The sequence below is a fragment of the Schistocerca serialis genome, chromosome 12 (genome assembly GCF_023864345.2).
Source record: "Schistocerca serialis cubense isolate TAMUIC-IGC-003099 chromosome 12, iqSchSeri2.2, whole genome shotgun sequence".
In the NCBI taxonomy this organism is placed as follows: Eukaryota; Metazoa; Arthropoda; class Insecta; order Orthoptera; family Acrididae; genus Schistocerca; species Schistocerca serialis.
The window spans coordinates 2,556,754-2,581,426 of record NC_064649.1 but is presented as its reverse complement, the minus strand read 5'-3'; the positions used below and the strand labels follow the sequence as shown (position 1 = coordinate 2,581,426).

Below are 24,673 nucleotides of genomic sequence, written 5' to 3'. Positions count from 1 at the left end.
ATTAAGTTCAATTGTAAGTAAAGCAGGTAGTAGACTTCAGTTCATTGTAGGATTCTGGGCAAAATGACCTACAGAGGATTTACCTTACAAAATGCTCGTGCGAGCCATCCTAGAATATTGCTCGGGCCTGTGAGACCCGTACCGAATAGGATTAACTGGGGAACAGAGGCAGCACAAATGGGCACAGGTTTGCTTTACCTACTGGAGGACAAGACAGAGGCACCGAAAGACAGATTCTAACTGTGTCGTGAAAGCCTGCTCGCATTCCCCCCGCCCCCCTATGTATCGGACCCGAAGCCACTGCGAAGATGAGATTGGACTAACGACTAATTACTGCACACACAGAGCCGTTTGAACAGATGTTCTTCCCAAGTTCGTTACCCAAATGGAACAGAAAGAAATTGCTATTCACCAATACTTCCATTTCCTGAAAGAGAATAATATATTTTTGTTGTACCTGATGACACAAAACAGTGCCTATATAAATAAATTCAGACATATTGTGTTAAAACGTCCTCCTCAGTAACGGAACAGTCGACACAACCGATTGCCGTACGGAGGACCCGGATTCGACTTCCAGTACGTCAGAGATTTTTTTCTCCCAGTGAAAGGGCCGGGACGGTGTGTACTCTGCCTCGTGAGACTAATCGGTGGGCTACTCGACCGAGAAGTAGTGGATCGGAGGCCCGGGAAACGTAGACCGGAGTGCTGACCCCGTACTACATCACGTGGCAGAGGACGGCACGGTCCTCTGGGCCAAAGAGCGGAGTTGGTGCTTTTCTATCTCACTAGTTACAGCAGCGCAGCAGTTCAGAGACACAGTCTGTTATCGGGAAGAACTGTCTGTCCGAAACTGTTTCCCCGGTGTGCTCGCACCGGTAAAGGAGGAACACCGGGATCTTTCCTTCGCAGCAGCTCCTCTCCCGTCCCCGTCCACCTACGCCGACTCTCAATCTGCGACGGCCTCTCCGTCGATACGACACCGTTATCTCGCCTTTCCTTTTTTCCCTTCCGGCAGTCTCGTAAACCCGACTCCCGTCCCGTGAAAGCTAAATAACTGCTCAGCTTGGGTTACAGTCACAGAAGTCGGCTGTCGGCAGTCGCGTACGACCCCGCCCCGGGGCGCTGACGCTGTCCGGACCGCTCCTCACGTGTGCCATTTCGTCTTTCTGACTGTCCCGTAGGAAAAGGAGGACGGCCCCCTGTACAAGTTCTACCAGGTGATACTAGACGCGGGCGGCGACTTCATCAACCAGATCACCGAGATGAAGGACCTCACTCTCTTCGCGCCGTCTAACGCCGCCTGGTCGGAGACCACGGCCAACAACCTCCTCACCGACCGCAAGAAGTTCCGAGAGATCCTCAACCTGCACATCGTGGCCGAGAAGCTCAGCATAGAGAGCATCGTGGAGCAGAATGTCAAACAGGTACTGCCACACACCTGTCCGCTTGCTGCACCTCGATTCCAAAAATTAGGAAGTATTGGGCACTCTTTTTTGGCCTTAAATATCACTTCTGTCTTTGTGGGAACTTGAAGGGAGAAAGTATTTGACAGTTTGTGATCTGTTTATTGTAAGATGAGAATTATTTCTCTGTCACATTGTTGTAGTACGTCCACTGATTTCACAGCGAAAAATTGGTGAAGTCTTTGAGAGCTGTCAGTTGTGAACTGTCTTATTTGAGTAAGGTGCTAGTCTGCTGTCTGGTCACCTACCCTGCTGGAAACTGACATTCCAAAATTCTGTCCGCGAGTTAAACTGGGATGTAAAGAGTTACACAATTTTAAAAATATTTGCCACTTTGGTACCCTAATCCAATGGAAATTGCAGAGGACTTTACCAGTTTGATTTATTGAGCAAATTTGCACTTAAATAAGAATACCGTCCTGAAATTTGTTAAATTTGCAACAAAACAGACTGTAAATAGGGTTCTCGGGTGAGATGTCCGTTGTCACCGTGAAAACTCCGCAACGATTTGTCGTTACGACCGACCGACACCTTCGGGTTCGGCGAACACACGGCATTTGGCAGCGCGTTTGCCACACCTGAAGATGTCGGCCCATCGTGTGACGAAATATTGTGGAGTTTTCACGACGGTATACGACGTCTCACTTAAGAACCGTATTTATAACCGGTCCGTCGGGAAAGGCTCGAGTGACAAAACAGATTCTCCGGTCAGTACTTTACTTCGAAGGGTGTAACTCCCAGTACGACAGATGGCCACAAAAGCAAATAACGGCAGAGATTTTTTCTTCACAATGACTTTATTGTTTTGTAGCTATGAAGAAAGGACTGGTGGTTCTAAACTGTAAGAATATGGTGTGAACAGATGAAAATTAGGGCCTAATCTGTTCTACACTCCCACGGAGTTTGGAGGAAGCCGAAAGGCACGCGTTTAAGCTCACGCAGGCTGGCGTGAGGTCTGGAACAGGACAGGGAATTTAGACTTCAGAAAAAAGGTGGTACTTGGTGGAATACTTAACTTTAATCCATTAATGTTGAACGTAGCTCTTGTCTGTGCATTATTTACAATATCAATAGTAACTGAATAATGGCGCCTCGCTAGGTCGTAACAAATGACGTAGCTGAAGGCTATGCTAACTATCGTCTCGGCAAATGAGGGCGTATTTTGTCAGTGAACCATCGCTAGCAAAGTCGGCTGTACAACTGGGGCGAGTGCTAGGAAGTCTCTCTAGACCTGCCGTGTGGCGGCGCTCAGTATGCAATCACTGACAGTGGCGACACGCGGGTCCGACGTATACTAACGGACCGCGGCCGATTTAAAGGCTATCGCCTAGCAAGTGTGGTGTCTGGCGGTGACACCACAATCTATTTTGTGTTTTCGTACAGCGATGTCAAAAATTCACAGGGTAGTGATATGCACATATATAGATGAGAGTAGTATTTTGTACACCAGGCATAAAAGGAGGGTACATTGGTGGCGCTGTCATTTGTAGGCAGGTGATTCCGGCACCATTACGGCCACACGACAGGAATCAACAAACTTCGTATGCGGAGGTGGGACACTGCATTTTGGATATCATTAGGGAATTCAGTATTCTGAGATCTACAGTGTCAAGAGTACGCATACCAGATTTTACGGATTACCACGAACGACACAGTGGCCGAAAGCCTCCATTTAACGGCTGCAAGTTGCAGCATTCGTGTACACTTGTCAATGCTAAAAGACGAGCGACACTACGTGAATTAACCACAGAAATCGACTCGAGATGTACGACAAATGTACCCGTCGGGACAGTGCGGCAAAATTCGGCACCGACAGGTTTCGGTGGCAGGTGAGTGACGAGAGTGCCTCCGCCAGTGGCGCGGCGTCACCTGCGGCACCTCTCCCGGGCTCGTAACCGCCTCGCTCGGACCCCAGATGACCGGAAGACGGCAGCCCCGTCAGACGAGTCGCAATTTCGGTCGGTAAGGGCCGACAGTAGGGGTCGAGTGCGGCGCGTATCCGCGGACCCGCGGACCGAGTGGTCGACGAGCCACTCGGTCGGTGGCTCGGTAATGTTAAAGGCCGTGTGGAACGGACTCGACTTTCCGGTCCGACTGAACTTACTGTCCGGTCACTGACTGTAAATGCGATCGGTACGGAGAACATTTGGGAAGTCGGCCACCCATATCGCCGAAACGAATCCCGTCGATCATTTGAGGAACGTAATTGAGAGATTAGTTTGTGCACAAAATCCCGCACTAGCTACACGTCCACAATTGTAGACAGCTATAGAGACAGCACAGCACAATATTGTTACGGGGGACTTCCTGCAAACCGTCCAGCATCTGCAGCGTCGAGTTGGCGCACTGCGCCGGGTGAAAGGAAGTCGGACGCGACACTGGGAGGCAACCCGTCACTTTTCTCAGCTCAGTCTATTGTCCTTATTGGGAATTGTGTCTGTGAAGAGAGGTAATGACTAGATAGTCTTTGTATTTTAGCAAATACATTAGATTGGATACATAAAAGTGATACACGGTAACTGGAATAGGTAATTCATGAACAGCTTTGATATATATATATATATATATATATATATATATATATATATATATAAGTTAGCCACTTATCAGTGATAATTTACAAAATACTTTAAGTGTATCTGTTTTGTGGAAAAGCTCCTTCAACATTTCACACTTTGCAACACTTGCAGTACAAGTGAAGCACTTTTATTTACCCAGATACTGGAAATTTTAAGTTTCATAAGTTGATTTAAAACTAGAATTTTGATAAGGGTGTTTCAAAAATAATGTAGAACTTTTCAGTCCTATAGTTAAGTTTCTGACGTTTGAATACAACAAACGATGATATCAGATTCACACTTTAAATCGTGTTGATTGTCTTACGGCATTAATTTTTTGTCTGCCAATTATTATTATTAGTATTATTATTATTATTATTTCCTTCCTCAATGCACTGTTACTCAATTTCTAATGACCTTGTAGTCAACAGGATATAAATCCCTGTCTTTCTTCTTTTTACTAGTTTTAGCTCTGTGCTTTGTTACTGATATTGAAAAAAAGTTATTTACATAGTCAGATACAAAATATCAAATGTATCATTATGAGACACGTGCTGGGTATGTTATTTTAATTCTTTGTAGAAAATTCTTCACGAAAACCATAAATCAAAAATCCAAGTGAACCCCTTTCTTTACAGGGAGCTACATCTTAACACTCCTATTTCCCATTTGTTGATATTTTTAAAATTTCACACTGTTCTAAAACAACTATTTTTGGATGCACAATTTACATTGCTGACAAACAATAGGACAAAAAACAATAGGACCACGAAACCATTACACTTGAATTTGCCAATTTTGAATCAGAACTGGGTTACTATTTTTAAATACTAACATTACACAGTTAAAAAAAAAAAAAAAATTACAGTAGAGTGTCAGCTATCCGAACTTTGGTCAGAAGAACAATCGCTCAACTGAACTGTTACCCGCTCGTGCGTAACACAATAATACGTCCCAGTTGCTCAGTGTGCTAAAAGAGAATACTTACCACGAATGCGACAAAGAAGGAGAAGTCGAATCACGGACAGATCCGGGGCACCGAACGGCGAAATTGTCACCGATAAAGCTGACGCCGCCAGCACCTCGTTGACCGGTGGTCTATAAAATGGAGGTGAAAACGTAACAGCTGCTTCTCAAGCATTTTCACATTTAGAGGCTGCCTTGCAACAATTTGAAGCTCAAGATGACAGTGACCAGTGTGAAACATCTGTCCAGAAAAAAAGTGTGCGACTTACCTGTCCGTAAGCAGGTAGGCTCACTTAGAATGATCAAAATTAAGGATTTTCAAAATGTTAATTCTATATGTATTGCACGTGCAGAATGTATATCTATTTCATATTTTTTGTTTACTAGGCTGTACTACATACATTCCTACCGTGCTTGCCCTTTTTAATAGCAAAAGAGGTGTCATATTATTAAAAATATAACAACGAAAATCTGAGACGGAATAACGACAGTATTACGAAAAGGATAAGTTCCTACTCACCGTACGACGGAGACGTCGAGTCGCAGACGGGGACGACGAGAAGACTACTAAATACGTAAGCTTTTTGGCCAGAAGGCATGCTTTCGAGATAGACGACACGTGCAAATGCAGCTCACACGCACACGACTGCCGTCTCCGGCTGCCGGGGCCGGATCGCAAGGAACGACACGCGGCAAGAGAGGCAATCGGGGTGGTGGGGTAAGGAGAAGGACAGGGCGAGAGAGCAGGGTACAGGTGGGGGACGGTAAACTGTTACTCGTGGGAGCGTACGGGGACGAGGTGGAGAAGAGAGGATAGGGCAGCTAGGTGCACTCACGAGATTCGGTGCCGGGGAAGTGGAAGAGACTGCGAGGCCGCTCACGGAATAGGAGGCTGTCGAATAGGGACGGGTGGGTAAAGGACGGTGACTCAACGGAGGTTTACGGAACAGAGGCCGTACTGCAGGGAGAGTTCTCGCGTGTGCCATTGGGAAAACCTGGTGCAGGTAGGCGTCCAGACGGCACCGGCTGTGAAGCAGTCATTAAAATCGAGAATACTGTGCGTTCTCAGTAACTGGAGAGTCCAGCCGTTTCTCGGCCACCGTTCCTAGGTGGCCTTCCGTGCCGACAGACAGCTCGGCAGTTGCCGTACCCACGTAGAATGCGGCACAGCGGTAGCGACTCAGCTCGTAAATCGTGTGACTGCTTTCACAAGTAGCCCCACCTCTGGTGGGATAGGTGACACCCGGGACTGGACCGGAGTAGCCGGTGGCGAGAGGACGTACGGGACAGGTCTCGCATCTAGATCTATTACAGGGATACGAGCCGTGAGGCGAGGAGTTGGGAACGGGGGCTGTGTAGGTACGGATGAGGATATTGTGTAGGTGCGGTGGGCAGCAGAATACCAGTGTGGGAGGGGTGGGAAGAACAGTTGGTAGGACATTTTTCACTTCGGGGCCCGATGAGAGAGTGTCACAATCCTGGCGGAGAATGCGGTCGGGTGGTACCGAGTGGGGAGGGGTGGGACTTCGGGAGGTGGTGGCGACCGGAGCAATAACGCAGTGGAGATCTGTTTCTCCGGGAGGTCGGGAGGGTAATTTTGGTCTGCGGGAGCTCCGGTAAGGCCCTCGGTAGATTTCGAGAGGGACCGCTCGTCACTACAGGTGCGACGGCTGCGGCGGCTAGGCTATCTGCGAGAGACTTCTCGGTACGGGACGGGTGGCGACCGTCCGAGTGGAGGTATTGCCGGACGTCGGTAGGTTTTGATACGTACGGAGGTAACGGTGTAGCCGTCTCCGAGGTGGAGGTCGACGTCGAGGAATGGGGCTCGTCGGTTTGAGGACGACCCGGTGAACTGAATGGGGAGAAGGTGTTGAAGTTCTGGAGGAATGTAGATAGGGTCTCGTCACCCTCGATCCAGATCGTGAAGGTGCTGTCAGTGAATCTGAACCGGGTGAGGGATTTGGAATTCTGGGTGATGAAGAATTCCTCTAGACAGTCCACGAATAGGTCGGCACGGGATGGTACCGTGCGTGTGCCCGTTGCAGTTGTTAATTAAAAATGTATGTAGATTTTATGGGTACAATAAACGTCTACTGTACGATTATCCAAATAAATTATTTTACGAACATCTCGGGAAGCTAGTCTCAATTAAGGATATGAGCGGAATAATTAAATGTTCGTGGATGTGTTGAGCTGTGTTTGGGGGATTAGTCTCGAGTAAGGATTTACGAGTGGAACAATTAAATACTCGTAGATTCGTTGTGCTATCTTCTACATTGGCATTGTGGCGAAACCTCATAACTGAAATTGCATTTAATGTGGGGTTTGTGTTAGTGGCAGTTATAGGTATTTAAGATTGTAGACTTTCCTGTATTTGTTTGTTATGAACACATTCAAATAGGTTTATGTTAGTGTGAAATCACACGAATATTTGCACGAATTATACGTTTCTTCTTAGGATCTTTCCTACCGACATTCTCACCACGTCTTATGTAACGAGTGGTTTGTGTCTATCGCTAACGAATCTTTCTGCAACTGTGTGTGATTTTTGATTATCAAACCGAGCCCCACGTGGGGAAACATTATATTGTAGGCATGTGAGAGAGATGAATATTTCTGCCAGAGGCATCTGGACACACCAGTAAATGCAGTAGAAGGAAAGGAAACGGAACTCGAAGCAGTGCGTGCAGTAGCACACGTGGTTTGAGAAAAAGCTGGTGGCATCTCGTGTTAACAGATAGACCACATTATCACACGACAAGAACGTGATCTTCTTATTGTTAAAATTGACGATTGACTAAAGCCAACAGTACCATTAAAATCACCAATGATTTGACATACTCGTTTACAGTTACTGCAGTTCTTATATATTGACATATACGAAGGTGCATTCTCGGCATTTCTGATAGTCTTCGAAAAATGAATAGAACAAAATGAACAGTCGATTAAGTGACATGTGACCTGGAAACAAAATTAATAATAATGAGAATTGGGAAAATAATGACAGGCATTAACATCGGTGGGCAGTAGCACTGCAGCGACAAGACTCGACCGGGGGCTGTCCAAGTATTCAGGGGGAGTGTTCTACGATACAGTGAAAGACACACACAAGATCACATCACTTTTGCCTGGAATGATATTGGAGCTGTTTTAGCAAATTATTTTTTAAAAAACAAAAAGGGATTATTTTTTCTATTACCATGTATTTCCTGTTCTCCAGATATATTTCACCATTGATTCTTAACAGTAAACTTTTCATAACTTTAATTTTCAGAAGGATTGTTTCGTGCAGGTATGTATACTACCTTCTGTTTATTTCACATACCTCATACCTACCCTTCCCGTAATTCACACGTGCCAATTAAGATGACCTACTTTTCCTCTACATTTCTTAAAAGCTACCTCTCACCTTTATGTCCCGACTTGTAAAGACCGACTCAAATCTGCTTTCTGCATACAACAGCAATAAACTGTTTCCACAATATCTGTACTCCACTGCATTAGTGTAGCGCAGCTTGGCGCTTAAATAGGAGCTGCTCGACTTGGCGCGTTTAATTATTTTCCATTCTGACTACCCGGGTGAAGTGAGTTTGAAAAGAACTTACATTTCTCTAAAATTCTTCACTTTTGGTGCAGTGGTAGAATGACATTAATATGCTACATTATTTGCAATATTTTTGACACCTAAGTAAAAATAAGTAATGTAAAATGTACTCAGGTTTGAATAATATTTTTATCTGTCAATTAGAAATCCAAAGAATATGCTCACATTTGCAAAAAAAATTAGAAATTGTTGTACTGCTGACTTAGTTGTTACTTGAAGTATGAAATTACTCTTGTGTAATGTAATGTAGAGAAACTGTAATTTGTCACATGTTATAAGCATTTTTATGAATGGATAATTGTAGTGAGTGTGGTGAATGATGAAGCTGTGCTTCCTAAAGCAACACACACAAATACAGTCAACAGTCGCATCAGGAGTGACCGAACACCAGCATTTGTGAACGGTATCACTTTTTCTGGGGATGGACACAACATAAAATTTTAAATCGGTTACCGACGAATGAGTAAGTCAAATCCTTTAGTCACACATAGAAGTATTACGACTTCAGAACCCAAAGCACACGCTTAGAGCTACTTGGAAACTTAAGAATTTGTTTTGACAGCTATATGTGGTTGTTAACAATAAGTAGTACACGAAATCTACCTCACACTATTGTGACACACAGTTTTGATGGGTTACACGGAAATACAGTGTAATAGGCAGCCACTGTCAGTGTCAATGTTGCTGTTATACAAGGTGTTTATAAATGAATATCGGGGTTTTACTGCATTATAATATTTATTACATTAAACTTACAGTTATAAATGATATGTCAAATGAAAGAGCAAGTCAAACAGTTACGTTTGGCAGCAGTGTGCGTGCGCAGCGCGCAGCGTTTCTGCCACGATCCGCTAGACTCCACTGTACCCGAGCACTGGATAGACCGCAAGGGGTCCAATGACAGGGCTCGCTTTGCACGGACTCCACATTCACCCGACCTAACACCACGCGATTTTTTCCTTTGGGGCTTCATCGAGAATCGTGTGTATGTGCCTCTGCTAACAGCAGACCTCCCTAAATTAAGAAATTGGATTGAAGCAGCTGTTGCTACAATCACTGAACACACACTTATCAGCATTTGGGAAGAACTCGGCTATAGACTTGATGTGTGCCACGTGACAAATGGTGCTCACATTGAACATTTACAAGGTTCTTGGTAAAACTGTCTGATTGCTCTTTCATTTGACATATAATTTATAACTGTAAGTTTAATATAATAAATATTATAAAGTGTTGCAACCCTGATGTTCATTTATAAACATCCTGTAGAATTTTGTCATCTACGTGGCTTAAGATGTTACATACGTATCCTATCAGCACGAGATGGCAAAGTGAGGCATTAGAATTTTGATGAAATGAGTTCTGAGAACATTAAGGTGTTTTAAATTTCTACATCAGACAGTATACCGAATGTTTTAGTTGGTGTGACGGAATCACTGTAATTAAGTTCTCTGAAGTTCTACGTCTTATATTGGTACACTGCAAAAATTTAACACAGCTGCACCGAGTCATAAGATGTGCCATACGACAGTGCCGAGAAAACGTGTGCCGGCAGTCCCGGTGAGAGCTCACCACAGCGAGAGATGTTTCAGAATGCGAAGCGGGCAGAACTGAGCTTTTGGGTTAACGTGCCAGTGCCCCCTCGGTTCACTGACGGGCTGCACGCTTAGAAATTTCAAATTTGGAGTTTCAGTCTGGCGCATGACGTCGATTTCTGTTCCTGGTACGTGCCTTTGTAAGCCTGTGCTGTTTTTCTCGTGCACCCTCCACCAGTCTGCACTGCCTGACAAAAAAGTGAAGCAACCAGAAGGGGAGAAGGAAACTGAACGAAACTTCGTGGGTCGAGGCGGTACATCGTGTTATTTCAGCAATTACAAAATCGAGTCAAATTTATGAAGAACTTGCCAGTACGAGCCCACCTGTCGGTACGACATTCCGCCCCCTCCGTCGTGGGCGCAAACGCCGATTTCGCGGGGGAGGGTGCCGTAGAGCTGTCGCAACTTCTCCCGAATCGCACCAGCTCGAGACTACCGTAACCGATCCTAGGTATCCCAGATATTGGCACCGGAACAGTGTCGACGTCCGAGACGATCCCGTGCGTGACCCTTCGGGAACCGGTCCGGGGATTTTGCCCACTGCGGGAGTACCTCGACGCCGCGCAGACGGTCCTTAGACGTGCGTGCCACGTGTGGCCGAGCACAGTCCCGTCCGAATATCGCACCGTGGTACTGTCGCACGAGAGCCAGTGTACTTGTGTGATCAGGAAGCGTCAAAATTTTACAAGATTCCTGCATTGTGTCACGTAAATCACTTATATAGGGGAAGAACAGGAGGAGGCATAGCATTGTACCTTGCAGGACACTTTATTTAATACTTCCCCACTCTAAATTCAGTCTTGTTCCTGTTGTGTCATTTGCTAATGTGATGCTGTGTGGCTTCCTCTAAGCAAATGCAATGCCTTTAATCCCATACCATTTTTGCCTCCCCCAAGACAATGTTATGATCTACACAGTGAAACGCATGAACTCTTGTACCTTATATCAGTTTAACAGCTTCCTTAAATTAGCTTTTAATCCAAATTTCATTGCCTGCACTGTTTGGAGGGTAAGGCTGAAGCTCTGCGGGAATGCAGCTGCCCAATTCACACTGTCGGGGCTCCCTCCTCTGGCACAATCACATAAGGAGATCCTTTCCTCCTTTAAAACAAACGTGACAGCTTTTTGAAGGATGACTTTTGGTAAATATATTATAAGCGCAACAGAGAAGCTAGTCAGAGAGAAATTGCTCGGTAGTGTTTTTCTGTAAGGCTCGACACATCGCCTCAACTGGTGACTCGGATATCGGTGTCGAGGACAAGTCTCTGCCCAGTGCGTGGGGGTGGGGGTGAATGTTGAAGTAGTTTTCTAAAGGCAAAAAAAAGTATAATTGTCACGGACTGTATTCTCTGTGTTATTCTAAGAAGTACAGTGTTTGCATCTATCTTTATGTAGTTTCGAAATAAATGTTTACTTTTACTAAAAGAATTACAGAATTGTTTACTAAAAACTAAACTCATTATGGCTGCTCAAAGCTGTGTTTTGATTTTTAATGTGGTGGTGGTTGGAATGTTAATTAAATGTACCTAGAATGGTGAATGTACGGGAATGGCATGCGGAAAGGCACCGGCCCGGACGGTACCGACAGGCGGAGGGATGGAGGTTGAGAATGGAGGGATGGAGGTCGAGAATGGAGGGATGGGAGGGGAGGTCGTGTGGCTGAGATCTAGAAGGAGTGGACCACACTGCTCCTAGCAGAGTCTCTACTCTCTCTGCAGAGACAGTATAAGAATAGACCACATCCAACGTAATGGTACGGTACTGGTAAAGATGGAAAAATAAAGACATACTTTTTTGCATATTTGAGGCACATAAATTTCACGTGAAATATCTTTTTGAGTTAAACATATTGACAATTTTGCATATTGGCACATACTCATTAAGGGCTCATCAAAAAGTGCCCGGTATGTTTCTACAGTCCATTTTAACATCAAATTTATTTTTTAAAAGTGAACTGTGCCATTTGAACTTCAAAATAGTAGGACTTGACAGTCTTCAATAGTAAGACTGAATTACAAAATTGAATTTTGTCTCTGTCTTTTGATAAATTGATTGATCCATTGTCCAGAAGTCAAAGGTTAAAATTCACTTCTGTATTAGGAGATGTCGAGCAGCTGAGTACTGTTTACTGGGGAACTCGACTGAGGTAGAGAGCACCGACCGCCTACCGATGTACCTGCCAGATTCCTTCCTCGGACTCTTAATCGGCAGCAGTAGCTCTCTGTCCGAGAAGTAGATATCGACCTGCCCGTAGGAGCCCGGAAGGCCCCGGATACGAGATCCGAGCAGTGGCCGAAATGTTGAGTTGCTGAAAAGGTGAAGGAGGAAAACTCTGCAGTCTACATCAACCAAAAGATTTTCGTTCCACTGACAGTGAGCAGGCTCACAGGTCGACATTTGTCGCTCGTCGGAGGCATTCGTCGTTCTGTACTCCGTTCGAGTCCTCTGGCAGACGGTACGCAGCTGGCCTACGTCTTTCACTGCAGCAGCGAATTTTAAACTCGAGTCATTTGACACACCAAAAGATTGGCAAAAAATTAAAATTTTTAATCCAATCTTATTCTGTAATTTCTACTCAGGCCTGTGCAAAATAGTGATTCTGTTGAATTTGCCCAACTACTCTTTTGGATCCAGATGTACCATAGTTCCATTTGAAAGACAATAATTGATGTCAGTATTGTTACAGAAAATCAAAATGACGTGCCATTAGATTTTACAGCTAAAGTCTAAAAAGGGCCAGCCGTGCACTGTGCTCGCTCGCAACGTCTAGAAGACGACGGTAGTGCGTCTCCGTGTCGAGTGGAGGCAGCCCGTTAACAGATTTTAACTGGATACGTCTTTATACCTCTAAAATACAAATTAATCGAACTTTGGGAATGGCTTTTCGTCCACATCGGTCGTGTACCGAAGTTGACGTACATAACGAATGCGATTATTAAGCCTAGGATGCCGTGTCCGTTCTGTAGCACAGTACGAGATCTAGGTTCGGTCTGAAAGTGACAGTGAGGCCGAGAGTTGGTGAAGCTAGTGAAAGAGAATATAATATCTGCTCAGGGTAACAGTCTCATCTATACCACAACGCGAGGTCTGGGTACCGTACACATTTCTCGGTACGACACGGCCTACAAATAACTTGCGACGACTACCACAGAGGAAGTAGCCGAAAACTCCCGGTCGCGTACGAACCTCGCGTGACGAGAAATCTGTGAAGCATTTCTCTGAGAATGTCGCCACAAAAAACTAAGATCTCACAGTTTCGTCCCCACTAATACCGCTCTTTCATTTTGGTGAACTTAATGCCTTATCAGTTTTATTAGTCGAGATATATTCGAAGCCGCCTCTTTACCAATTTCGTTGTCATCTATTTGTTTGTTTGATTTCAGTAAATCTAATTCGAACTTTTCCCTTTTGGAACTGCCACCGTTTGTGCATCATCTGACTCACCGGAAGAGTGACAGAAAAACCAAATTTTAAGTGCATTTTTACTCCGTAATTTCTTGTCAGACCTGTGGAATACGCTTTTTGCCAAAGGCACCTCACTGAGAAACATTATTTTGGAGCCAAAAACTTCTTATTCATTTGTGGAGCGGATTTTTTCACTGTGGCTGAATGGAGTTGCAGAACTGACAGGAGACAAAAGACATCGTACAGCTTCAGACTGACGACATTTTGATATACACATATTTCAGGGCACTATTAACCTCAGTTGTGCCAATCGAGCTCCACGGCAACTGTGTTTGTGGAGCGAAAACACAGTACACACACACACCAGTCGTTATCTGATGATGAAATCAGATAACCAATATCTACAAAGCAACAAAAGATACTGTGCATGTAAAAGTTAGTCGCCTCAATCTATTTATGGGGAATACTCATACAGTTTTAATTATCACCTCCTGAAATTATCATTAAGCAACTAGTTTTATGTTTATTTGTAGGTTTGCATCAGCACCCGGGCACGTCAAATTCCGTGTGCCACACCGTAGCGTGCTGCTGGGGGAGCCATTTTCATTTTTATGTAGGCCCCACTATTCCAGTTTGGCTTTTCTAGGACACCAGAATTTCCCATTCCTGCAAACAAATAAGAAATCAGTTACGTAACAATTTTTTCGAGGTGATAAAACTCGACCACACCTCGTACCATTAGGCACGCTGTAGACTCACAGTGGATCGCGGTGCGAGAAAGTGGTCCACGCCTCCACTGCCACCGGCAGTGAATCAGTACAGCCTTTGAGTGCCTCGTACGTCTGAAAGGCTGCCTCTTTGTGTCGAGACACGGTATATTTAAATTTATTTTTGGAGGATTCACATCTGGCAGTAGTAGCAGAAAGACGAATTAAGTTTCAGTATCGACAGTGAAACTAAATGACATTCAGTGCAATTAATTTAAACGTGTCTGCATTAAAGGGACTGAAACTCGCTCCCGGTCGGGGAATGACATCTGCACACGACAGGATATTGTCGGCCGGTTTGTTCGCACGACTGTGCCGGTCGACGTCCGGGCCGGAGGCCAGTGCCGTGTCGTAGACGCTAACTGTGGCGGGTGCTGTGTGTACTGTTTCTTCTGTAGACTTGACGTGTAGATGTCGCCTGACGTAGTAAATTGCATAACTTTCTTTCTGTTTCACATCACTGTTGTTGCCTTTTGGAACAAACTGCCTACATTCCATGCTGCACCTGTGACTTGCGGAATGCATGTAGATCCGACAGGTATGTTTTGATTTTTGGAACTTTAATGCTACGTGTTTGTTGCTACTTCTCTTTACTTAACTACTTTTTTTCCTACCTCTTTTATCTTAGCTACTTTTTTCAAATTTGTTCTGTAGATTGGGACGTATATGGCTTTTCTCAGTTCTCACCTCTCCGCGTAACACGGGAGCAGCCGGCCAGTTCGTACTTCCGCCGTCTAATAAGAAGAGTCGGGACGACTGCTCGTTCGTGTCTGTCGTAATGGCTCCGGATTTTGTGTGCAAATAATTCCTCATTATTTGTGAAGGTGACTTCGTACGGTCACCTAAAAGTTTCGTTCGGACATTTCTCCGTGTTCAGAACTGTGCGAGTTTTCCGAAGCGCACCGTCTGAACTTCGCAGTTTGCACCTTCTGCAGTTCCCCCGAGTTGGTGGTGGCATAGTTTCTTTCCGTAACGAGGTCAGTCCGAACGAGCTATCGCTCAATCTCGAGTGGCTTCACAGTCGACACCGACAGGACGTTTCCCATAACCTTCCCTTTCTAGAACTAAGCTCCCACTGTGCAGACTGTAGCGGTTCAGGTCCGTGCAGTAGCACAGGTGGTTTCTCGTGTTCCTTCCTTCTGTCCATTTGAATGAGAAAACAACTGTGCCTCAGTGTCGAGTGCAGAGCGAGAGCTCGTTCTGTTCCGTCACCTGTTGTGCACTTCAGTCGTACGTGTGTGTCTACTTGCTCGACTCGGAAATTATCGTAACGAACAAACGGAGTGCAACTTACATTCGGCCATACACTTCACCGAGGAGTTTGTGCAGTCAGTTGTAAATTGCAGACTGTATTTGGTGAGAAATTGTCAATTCTCATTTCATCAGACGTCACTGCATTTTTAATATAATTTCTTCAAACCGTTGTTGAACTCGGCTATGTTTTCATTTACAGGTTTCGGCAATGCTTTTGCTGTATCGGTTAGTAAGCTCATTTTCAGACATTTTTAATTCCTCTTCACAACACCTCTTCATCATCTCTCTGCATATATAACTAGTAGATCACGCCTGATAATAAGAGCAGACTTCACTACCCGAGTACCTGTCAGAAATGCACCACCGAGGGACTGGGGCCGTGATACGGCAGACGGTCAGTGACGAGTGCACAGATGTGAAGTGCATTTAATGTGACTCGCAGCAGCTGCACCCCGTTACGTTGACGAGTGCAGTTACTTGTCGAACTAGCTAGAGGTAATAGTTTAAGCTGCCGAGTACGGTGACGGGAGACGCGAAACTGCGGACGGTCGCGGCGGCAGAGGCACGAGCTGGCCGACGTTCCAGGCGTCTTCCGGTGCACGTACCGTGTAGTTCGGTGTCTGGGTGTCGTAAGAGTAGAGGGCGGAGGTCAGGCACTTCACCCCAGCTGTTCCAGGTTCCGACGATGGCCGACCGTAAGAACCTCTACTTCAACGTCGTGCACGGCCCGGCGGGGAACAAGACGGTCACCGTCGAGGGCGGCGGTGTCAATGCCACCATTGTTCAGCCCAACATAGCCGCTACCAACGGTATGGTGCACATCATCAACAAGATACTGGGTGTCCCGTACACGACAGTCAAGGAGAAGCTCCGGACGGACCCCATGCTGAAGTAAGTAGCTACTGAGACGGTAAAAGCGTAGCATTTCTCGACTTAGTGAAGAATAGAAATTTGGGGAGCGACAACCGGAGCAAATCTCAGTAAGAGGTGTAAGAGTTGTCTGCGGTGCTAAATATAAGGAATCAGGCCTTGGCCCGTTTCCGAAACCCAGTTGCTGACGTAATAATCCTGTATATTTGAAATGTAGTACTTCTCGTTAAAAGACTACACCTCACATATATCTCGTATGCTTCAGAACAGTGTCGGAAATGAAGAAAAATTTTACATCAGCAGCCAGAGGAGAGTACTTTGTAAGAAGGATCCAATATGTAGGATGAAAATTAGCCAATGTACTGCCTAGTATGGTCCTGACTCTCCACACAGTGAAGCTTACAAAGTTCCTTCTGCAAAATCCTTTCTAAACATTAGAAAGGTGTCAAGTTGCAAGGAGAATAACGAATACCTTCGAAAAAATACATGAATAGCAGCATACCATTTATGTGCAATGTTATTAGATGTTAATCAGTGATTTATTGCAAGAATTGTAACCTTTGTTGTTTTTGTACATACACAGTAAATAATTTGGTACTGAATCAAGGGTTGTTTGGTCGATTAGGCTGCACGGTCTACCACTTCCTTTTTAATATGTATTTTTTACTTGCGCGTGTGCGTGCACACACACACTCACTCACTCACTCACACTCTCTCTCTCTCTCTCTCTCTCTCTCTCTCTCTCTCTATGACCTCATGAAACAGATAACATTGCATTGCAGTAACATTGTTTAACCACAGAGATACAATATCAAATTTGTTTCTTCAAATGAAACTATATGGATTTTTTGGTTTCAGAATAGTGTTTCTACACAAGTTGTTATGAGTCTTATTCATTCTGCACAAGGTCACATATAGTCAGCTAATTCTTAATTACTCATAAATCTTGTAGACATAAAAAGCTTAATAGGATATGACAATAAATATTTTATCTTCTTCTTCTTCTTCTTCTTCATCTTCGTCTTCTTCTTGTACGTGATCAGGCCCAGTGGACTGCACGCTGCTACAAGTTTCCTCCTCCATTGGATTCTGTCCGTTACTGCTGTCCACCATCTGTCCACATCTATTGATGCTCAGTTTAAATCTTCACGGAGGCCATCCCTCCGACGATTCTCGGGTCTACCTTTGGGGTCTCTTTCCTGCAGCTGTGAAATCCGGGCCACGTGGCCGGCCTACTGCATTCGTTTGGCTTTGACAGTTCCCACTACGTTCAGCTGCCGGTATAGTTCCTCGAGCTCTCGGTTGTGTCTTATCCTCCATTACCCCGTGTCTTCATCCAGAACTGGACCGAAGATCTTCCGAACCACTTTTCTCTCAAAAACTAGGGGCTTACGGAAGTCCTGTTTCTGGATGCTTCGTGTCTCACAGCCAGATAGAACGTGCCACTAGGTACTTAAATTCGTGCACTCTTTTGTAGGAGTGGTATCCCACTTGCAGTGATTGTAGATGATCAGCATTCTGACTTTGATCAGGCTTCATAACGAGGTACTCTGTCTCGGCTTTGTTTATGTTTAGCCCAAATTTGCTATCAGCCTCCGTTAGTGCTCTGGTCATTTGCCCTAACTCCTCTTCAGACCTAGAGAGTAAACAGATGTCGTCTGCATAGGCTAAGTATGCCAGTCTCTTTCCTTCGATTTCAATCCCTTCGTTCTCTCTGAAGGTCTCACGTACGATCTTCGTGAGGGCAAAGTTGAACAGGATAGCAGACGAATCATCTCCTTGTCCGAGTCCCGTCACAATTTCAAATTCCTCAGTTATGCGATATCCCATCTTCATATTTGCACGTGTTTCGCTCAGACAGGTCTTTATCAAATTGACGAGTTTCTCTGCCGTGCCAGACTCTCTTAAACAGCTGAGCTGATCCATATTGCCTGTATCAGTCAGTATATTCTTTCTGCAAGTTTCTCTCTTCCTGCCAGAATCATTCCAGATTCCATCTTCACCTGGACTCTTATTCTCCCCTGTAATTGGGTACTGGAAATCAAACTACAGTTCGGGTTCATCACAATTTAGCAGCTGTCGAAAGTACTCTTTCCACCTCTCAGCTGTATCGCTATCATTTGTCAGGATCTTATCGTGTGAATCTTTAACAAGTTTCTGCTTGGCCTGATGACCTTTGCAGAGGTTCGTCATCTTCAGAAACATTTCAGCAGTCTTTTGTCCTCTGAAATCTGTTTCTGCTGCAGTGATGATATACCTTATACAGGGTGTTACAAAAATGTACGGCCAAACTTTCAGGATACATTCCTCACACACAAATAAAGAAAAGATGCTATGTGGACATGTGTCCGGAAATGCTTAATTTCCATGTTAGAGCTCATTTTAGTTTCGTCCACCTACGCTCAATGGAGCACGTTATCATGATTTCATACGGGATACCCTACCTGTGCTGCTAGAACATGTGCCTTTACAAGTACGACACAACATGTGGTTCCTGCACGATGGAGCTCCTGCACATTTCAGTCGAAGTGTTTGTACGCTTCTCAACAACAGATTCGGTGACCGACGGATTGGTAGAGGCGGACCAATTCCATGGCATACGAAATGTAGAGACTCTACGTGCTCGTATTGTGGACGGCTGTGATACAATACGCCATTCTCCAGGGCTGCATCAACGCATCAGGGATTCCGTGCGACGGAGGGTGGATGCACGTATCCTCGCTAACAGAGGACATTTTGAACGTTTCCTGTAACAAAGTGTTTGAAGTCACGCTGGTACGTTCTGTTGCTGTGTGTTTCCATTCCGTGATTAATGTGATTTGAAGAGAAGTAATAAAATGAGCTCTAACATGGAAAGTAAGCGTTTCTGGACACATGTCCACATAACATATTTCCTTTCTTTGTGTGTGAGGAATGTTTCCTGAAAGTTTGGCCGTACCTTTTTGTAACACCCTGTATATTTCCTCTTTGCTCTTCTCAGAGTTGTTTGTGTAGACTTTCGGACCTTCTCAAATTGTACTGTGTCCTGTGCCAGATTTGTCCCCTAACGCCACTTGCTCCTAGCTTCCTTCCTCCTTTCCAGGGCATCTGCACATTCCTTTCCAAACCAGATCATCTTGCCCACTGTTTCCCATAAGTGTTTCCTTTGCTGTATCACTAACTGAGGTTTGTATGTTTCCCCACACAAATATTTTATCAACAGCATAAATTAACTGTACTTCTACATGTGTCAATTATCATTTCAGTGCACTCCGTTCAAATCTTCAGATAAGAAACACTCAATTAGTTGGGTACTTTCCATTAATTGGGTACTTTCCATATATGTGAGGCATTCTGTTGCCAAGAGAAACTCAAAATTTCAGAGACAATGGAAACAGATGAGAGATGTGAAAATGCATTGAAGTTCTTCACCAGCTGTGACTACGAAATCCACATAGACTACCATCTTTTTTTTGTCATCTCGAATACTATCCTACTCTTGTCATCTCATTTTCCATCGTATTAAATGTGGCAACATACCTATTATTTTAAGTATTGTTACTTTACAAAATTGTTAAGGCTTTCTCAACCACTTGTTGGCAAACTGTCTGCCTCGGGTTCTTTAGCCAGCTTCGGTCTGACGATTCTTCTGATATTTTGCCGACACGAGTGGCCGACACCGTCGAAGCTTCACCCTCCATTGCCGGCAGTGGACTGGAGTCGGGTTTGCCGTCGCAGCTGTACATACCTCTCACGCACGTCCGAGGGCTTTTCTGCAGTCATTTCCGGTGCAGTTCTCCTCTCGCTGTCTGCAGTGGTCCTTCGCTACAGCACAGGAATCCGAGATCCGTCCACCTCGAGGCCTTCTCCTTTCTCGTCAAAGCTTTTCTCACGTTTGTGTATTTCTATAGCTTCCCTACATAGACACTTGTGATAATTCTTCTCTACAGCAAGAACTTTCATCTGCAAATTTCACCGAGTGGTCGCCCTCACACAGTTTCTCCACCTGCCTCAAACCGCAGTGCCGCTTACACTCCCAGTGTCGACCAACTGTCCAGCCGCAGCACCTCGGACACGAGATGCAACACCCGGAAAGCGTCGTAAAGAGCAATGGGTACTCCACTAGTCGTATAAGAAGTGTAACAGAGTCAAACACTCGGAAAAAGAAATGTCAGGTACTGCCTCTGTGCCGTACGTTCCCCGACTGACATCGGTCACGTATTGCACAAACACGGCATAAAGACTATTTATAAACTGACGCAGAAAATTGAAGAGAGTCTCAGATCGGCAATGGAGAGAAAGGGCCTACTTGCAATGTCGGGACTACACTGATACCGTGCACGTGCAGGAGACTTTGTGTCGGAAAGACCAGACGATCGCTCGATACAGGGATCGGAGAACGTAAGCGGCACTACGTGGGGGGACAGGCGGAGAAACCGTGTGAGGCCGACCACTCGGTGAAATTTGCCGAGACAGAAGTTCTGGCTGTAGAGAAGAACTGTCGTGCCCACTCGTTCGGCGAAACTATAGAAATACACAAACGTGAGAATAGCCTCGACAAGAAAGAAGAAAACCTCAGGGAGAACGGATCCCAGAATTTTGTGCTGCAGTGAAGGACCGTTGCAGGTAGCGAGAGGAGAACCACACCGGAAATGACTGCGGTAAAGTCCTCAGGTGTCGGCATATGGGTACCTACAGTCCACAGCCACGAGCTCGACTGCACTCCGCCACTGGCAACGGAGGGTGAAGCTTCGACGAAGCCAGCCGATCGTACTGGCGAAAAGTCAGAAAAATCGTCAGACAATCGTCAGCCGAAGAATCCGAGACAGAAGTCGACAGGCAGTTCATCATTGTTACTTTAACTATTACGTGTGCATTTCATCCCAGAAACACAGCTTCTGGCATCAACTCGCGTGTTATCGAACTACAGTAACGTGCATACTGCTGGTAAAAAAAATTGTGTTTTTGTGGTGAAATAACACACTTGTGTGATAGTTAAAACAACAGAAGTGAACATTGAGCTAAATTCGTAGTCTTGCATTTCATTTAAAAATGTGTACATACTATTAAAATCTTATTCATAGCTGGTGTAAGGTTGTCTTAAAAAACTGATAACTGTATTTCAGTAAGACGTACCACCTCGGTGAGATGTCAGACTTCAACAAGATGCTGGACGAGAAGCACACCAAGTTCACATATTTTGTCCCCCGAGATTTGGCTTGGAAAAAGTTGGAGGTCCGCGACCCGTCAGCGCACCGCAAACTCTTCATGAAGGAATTTACCTACCAGGTGTGTACCCGTGTCCCACGCGGCACGTCACGACATTTAATCTTTCGACTGTGAAGGAATACGACAGGAGTCCGAGAGTTGCGTGCCGGGACAGGTACGCTCGGCAACGCAATTCGCACTAGAAAATATTTCGAGACTCGTGTTTGTCGCATATCTGCAGACGATTCCAGTGTTATTCTGTCGGCAGCACAACTGGCAGAAACTCACCAAACTTTCTCGTGTTACGTAAACCCCTTACGCAGTGTTTCAATGTACACAATTTTGTTGCCAGTTCACCATTAGCACTAACGGCACCTTCTTTCGGCATTTGACAACCTTCTTTACGCTCGACACAAACTGACAGAACACAGTCACCAGCTCGTAAGTCTCGAGTGGACACAGTACGGCCGGGACGAAAAATTGTACCAGGCGTCTGCCGTACACTCGTGACGGCCGGTGGCCATTTTCCGTTCGCGGACTGCCTCGCCGAGAAGTCGAAACTAATTGCGACACCGTTTGTGTGACCCGGGGCTCGATAGTACAATAACAGAATTTTGTCAACACGTCGGGTTTCAAACAACCCTTTTTAAAAGAACGAATTTTTTTTTTGTTTGTTTTTCCGTTTGCGTCTTAAGACACACTACTAATCAGAAATAAATTACCTGGTAAGAACTTGTACCACAAACATGTACAAATATGTAACAACTGCAATCAAATTTTTACGCCTTTCAATAAAAACACAAAAGATGTGAATATAAAAAGTTATAGTAAATTCAGAATTACTATCCTTTTTAAAAATATTGTAGTACTAAAAACAGAACTAATGTGGCAGCACTGTGAAATGTAGTGAGGCGTGTTGCCACCCGTTTGTAGAGTATTTGTATTTATTTTGCAGGTGAAACAGATCCTGGAGAGACACCTGGTGATCTCAGACCGGGTGTACACGATGGGTGCGCTCAAGAAGCTCGCCTCCAACACTTCGTCCGTGCTGCCCACCATGCGGGACCACCTCAGGCTGAGGGTTAGGGAGACCGAAAAGAGTAAGGACAACCAATTCTTTCAGCTGGCTAACATTTTTCTTAACATTCTTTGTGTCTTTTTCCAACATTCACTCCTGTAACAGATCCTCAGTATCTGCATACGATTTTCTCTTTTACCCCTCATCGTTCCTTGTGGTTCGATGTGCACGTGTGACTTTTCTGTGTTTTTAGTGTACCGTTACTAATTCCCCCTTTCTCGTTCACTTTGTAATCATCATTTTTCTACAGTCCTCTGTCGTTTGTAATCTTTTCGGTGTTCTGTAGTGAAAATTTCCCTCTTCGGTGAAGCGTTTTGACACTTCCCGTCAGGTTAAAACGGGGTCTCGTTCTAGGTATCTGGCCTACGCCGTCTGCCCGCGAAGTTCCGGGGCCAATTTTGATCCCGGCTTACCGGTCGCACCGGCACAGTAACTGCAGTGCCAGCTGGATACCGTAAATGACAGACGCGCATTCGGCCACCGAGTTGCGAGCGGGCAGTGTCGAGTAGACGACGTGCGACCGTAGTGCGCCGATGTCGTCACGTCGGGAGTCGCAGCTTCTCTAAATGGAGTGTTTGAGAATGTTTTGAAAAAGAAAAATGTGTGCGAGCAAAGTCCGTCACGAGCACACCTCGACTTTCGAACGCAGACGACGACGTGCAGACACCTTCTGCGATGTGATCCAAATGCACAGTGTGGACAATTATTTCTGAATAGAATTGTCACAGGTGACGAGAAACTGCGTTATCAATACGAACCTGCCAAAAAATGAGAAAGTACTGAAATTCGCACAAAGGGTCGACACTATTATGACGTAACTGACATTAAAGCCAGTACAGTAAAATTATTTAATTAGATAGATGAAAAATCTACTCACCGAGCGGCAGCAGGACACGCGCGTAAAAGACTGGTGCGATTGGCAAGTTTCTGGAGCCAGTGACTCCTCCTTCAGGCAGAAGGGTTGAAGGGGAAGGTAGAAGGAAGAAGGATAAAGGAAAAAGACAGGATGGGTCTAGGAAAAGGGGAGATTTTGAGAAAGTTACCCAGAACCGCGGGTTAGGGGAGACTTACCGTACAGGATGAGAAGGAAAGACAGACTGTTGTCCCGTACGGTAAGTCTCCCCTGACCCACAGTTCTGGGTGGCTTTCTCAAAATCTTCCCCTTCTCCTAGACCTATCCTGTCCTTTTCCTTCACCCTTCCTCCTTCCCCTTCAGCCGTTCTGACAACGAGGAGCCACTGGCACCAAAAGCTTGCCAATCACAACAGTCTTTTATGCGTGTCTTCTGCTGCCACTTGGCGAGTAGATTTTTTTATCCATCTAATTAAATAATTTTATCAATAATTGTTTGTTTTCATTGTTATTTAGAACCACTGTGATGCACTAACTGAACGTCCCGAAGAACGACTTTTCTGGCATTTCGATACGGTTGTACAAATGTTCTGTGCATTGTACTCAATTGTGGGAGGCTATGTAGAAAACTTGAGGCATTAAAATCACTTTCCATATTTTTTATTAAACTAGTCTCGAAACTTTTTGGACTGACAGGGGTGTTTTGGGCAGTGCTCTTACCTAATGAGCTGTGCAGCCCCCCCCCCCCCCCCTCTCCCCCCCCTGTCTCCTATCTTCCAAAATTCACAGCAGGCCTCGCAGATAGCTTGCTGGACAAGCACTCCTGGGAGATGGGATATCACAGAGTGACGGCTTAGTGATAGCCTAGGGGTCTGTTTCCAGGATGAAAACTTCCACTCTGTACTCGAGCCACGAACCCAAAAGTAAGCCTCGCACGGGATACGCCATTACGAACTGAGCCAATTTGACACGACACGGAATCCAACTTCAAAGCTTAAAGTGCCTCGAGATGTTTCTAAATGCCACTGACACTGCTACAGAGGGAAATATTTATTCTGGAAACAGTCCCCT

At 45.2% G+C, this 24,673-nt stretch overlaps 1 protein-coding gene across 8 annotated transcripts in view; it reads left to right on the top strand.

Moving 5' to 3' along the window:
* The window catches only part of LOC126428074 (fasciclin-1), a 603,451-nt gene that overhangs the window by 559,554 nt on the left and 19,224 nt on the right, over positions 1-24,673 (top strand). For 4 of the 8 annotated variants that reach the window (XM_050089962.1, XM_050089958.1, XM_050089957.1 and 1 more), the window contains exons 7-11: positions 1,185-1,427; positions 8,265-8,282; positions 16,292-16,506; positions 21,591-21,753; positions 22,628-22,772. In XM_050089962.1, the coding sequence (XP_049945919.1) occupies positions 1,185-1,427; positions 8,265-8,282; positions 16,292-16,506; positions 21,591-21,753; positions 22,628-22,772 (784 nt within the window). Of the gene's footprint in view, positions 1-1,184; positions 1,428-8,264; positions 8,283-16,282; positions 16,507-21,590; positions 21,754-22,627; positions 22,773-24,673 lie in introns of all 8 variants that reach the window. The other 4 variants (XM_050089964.1, XM_050089961.1, XM_050089963.1 and 1 more) reach the window with 2 other exon arrangements.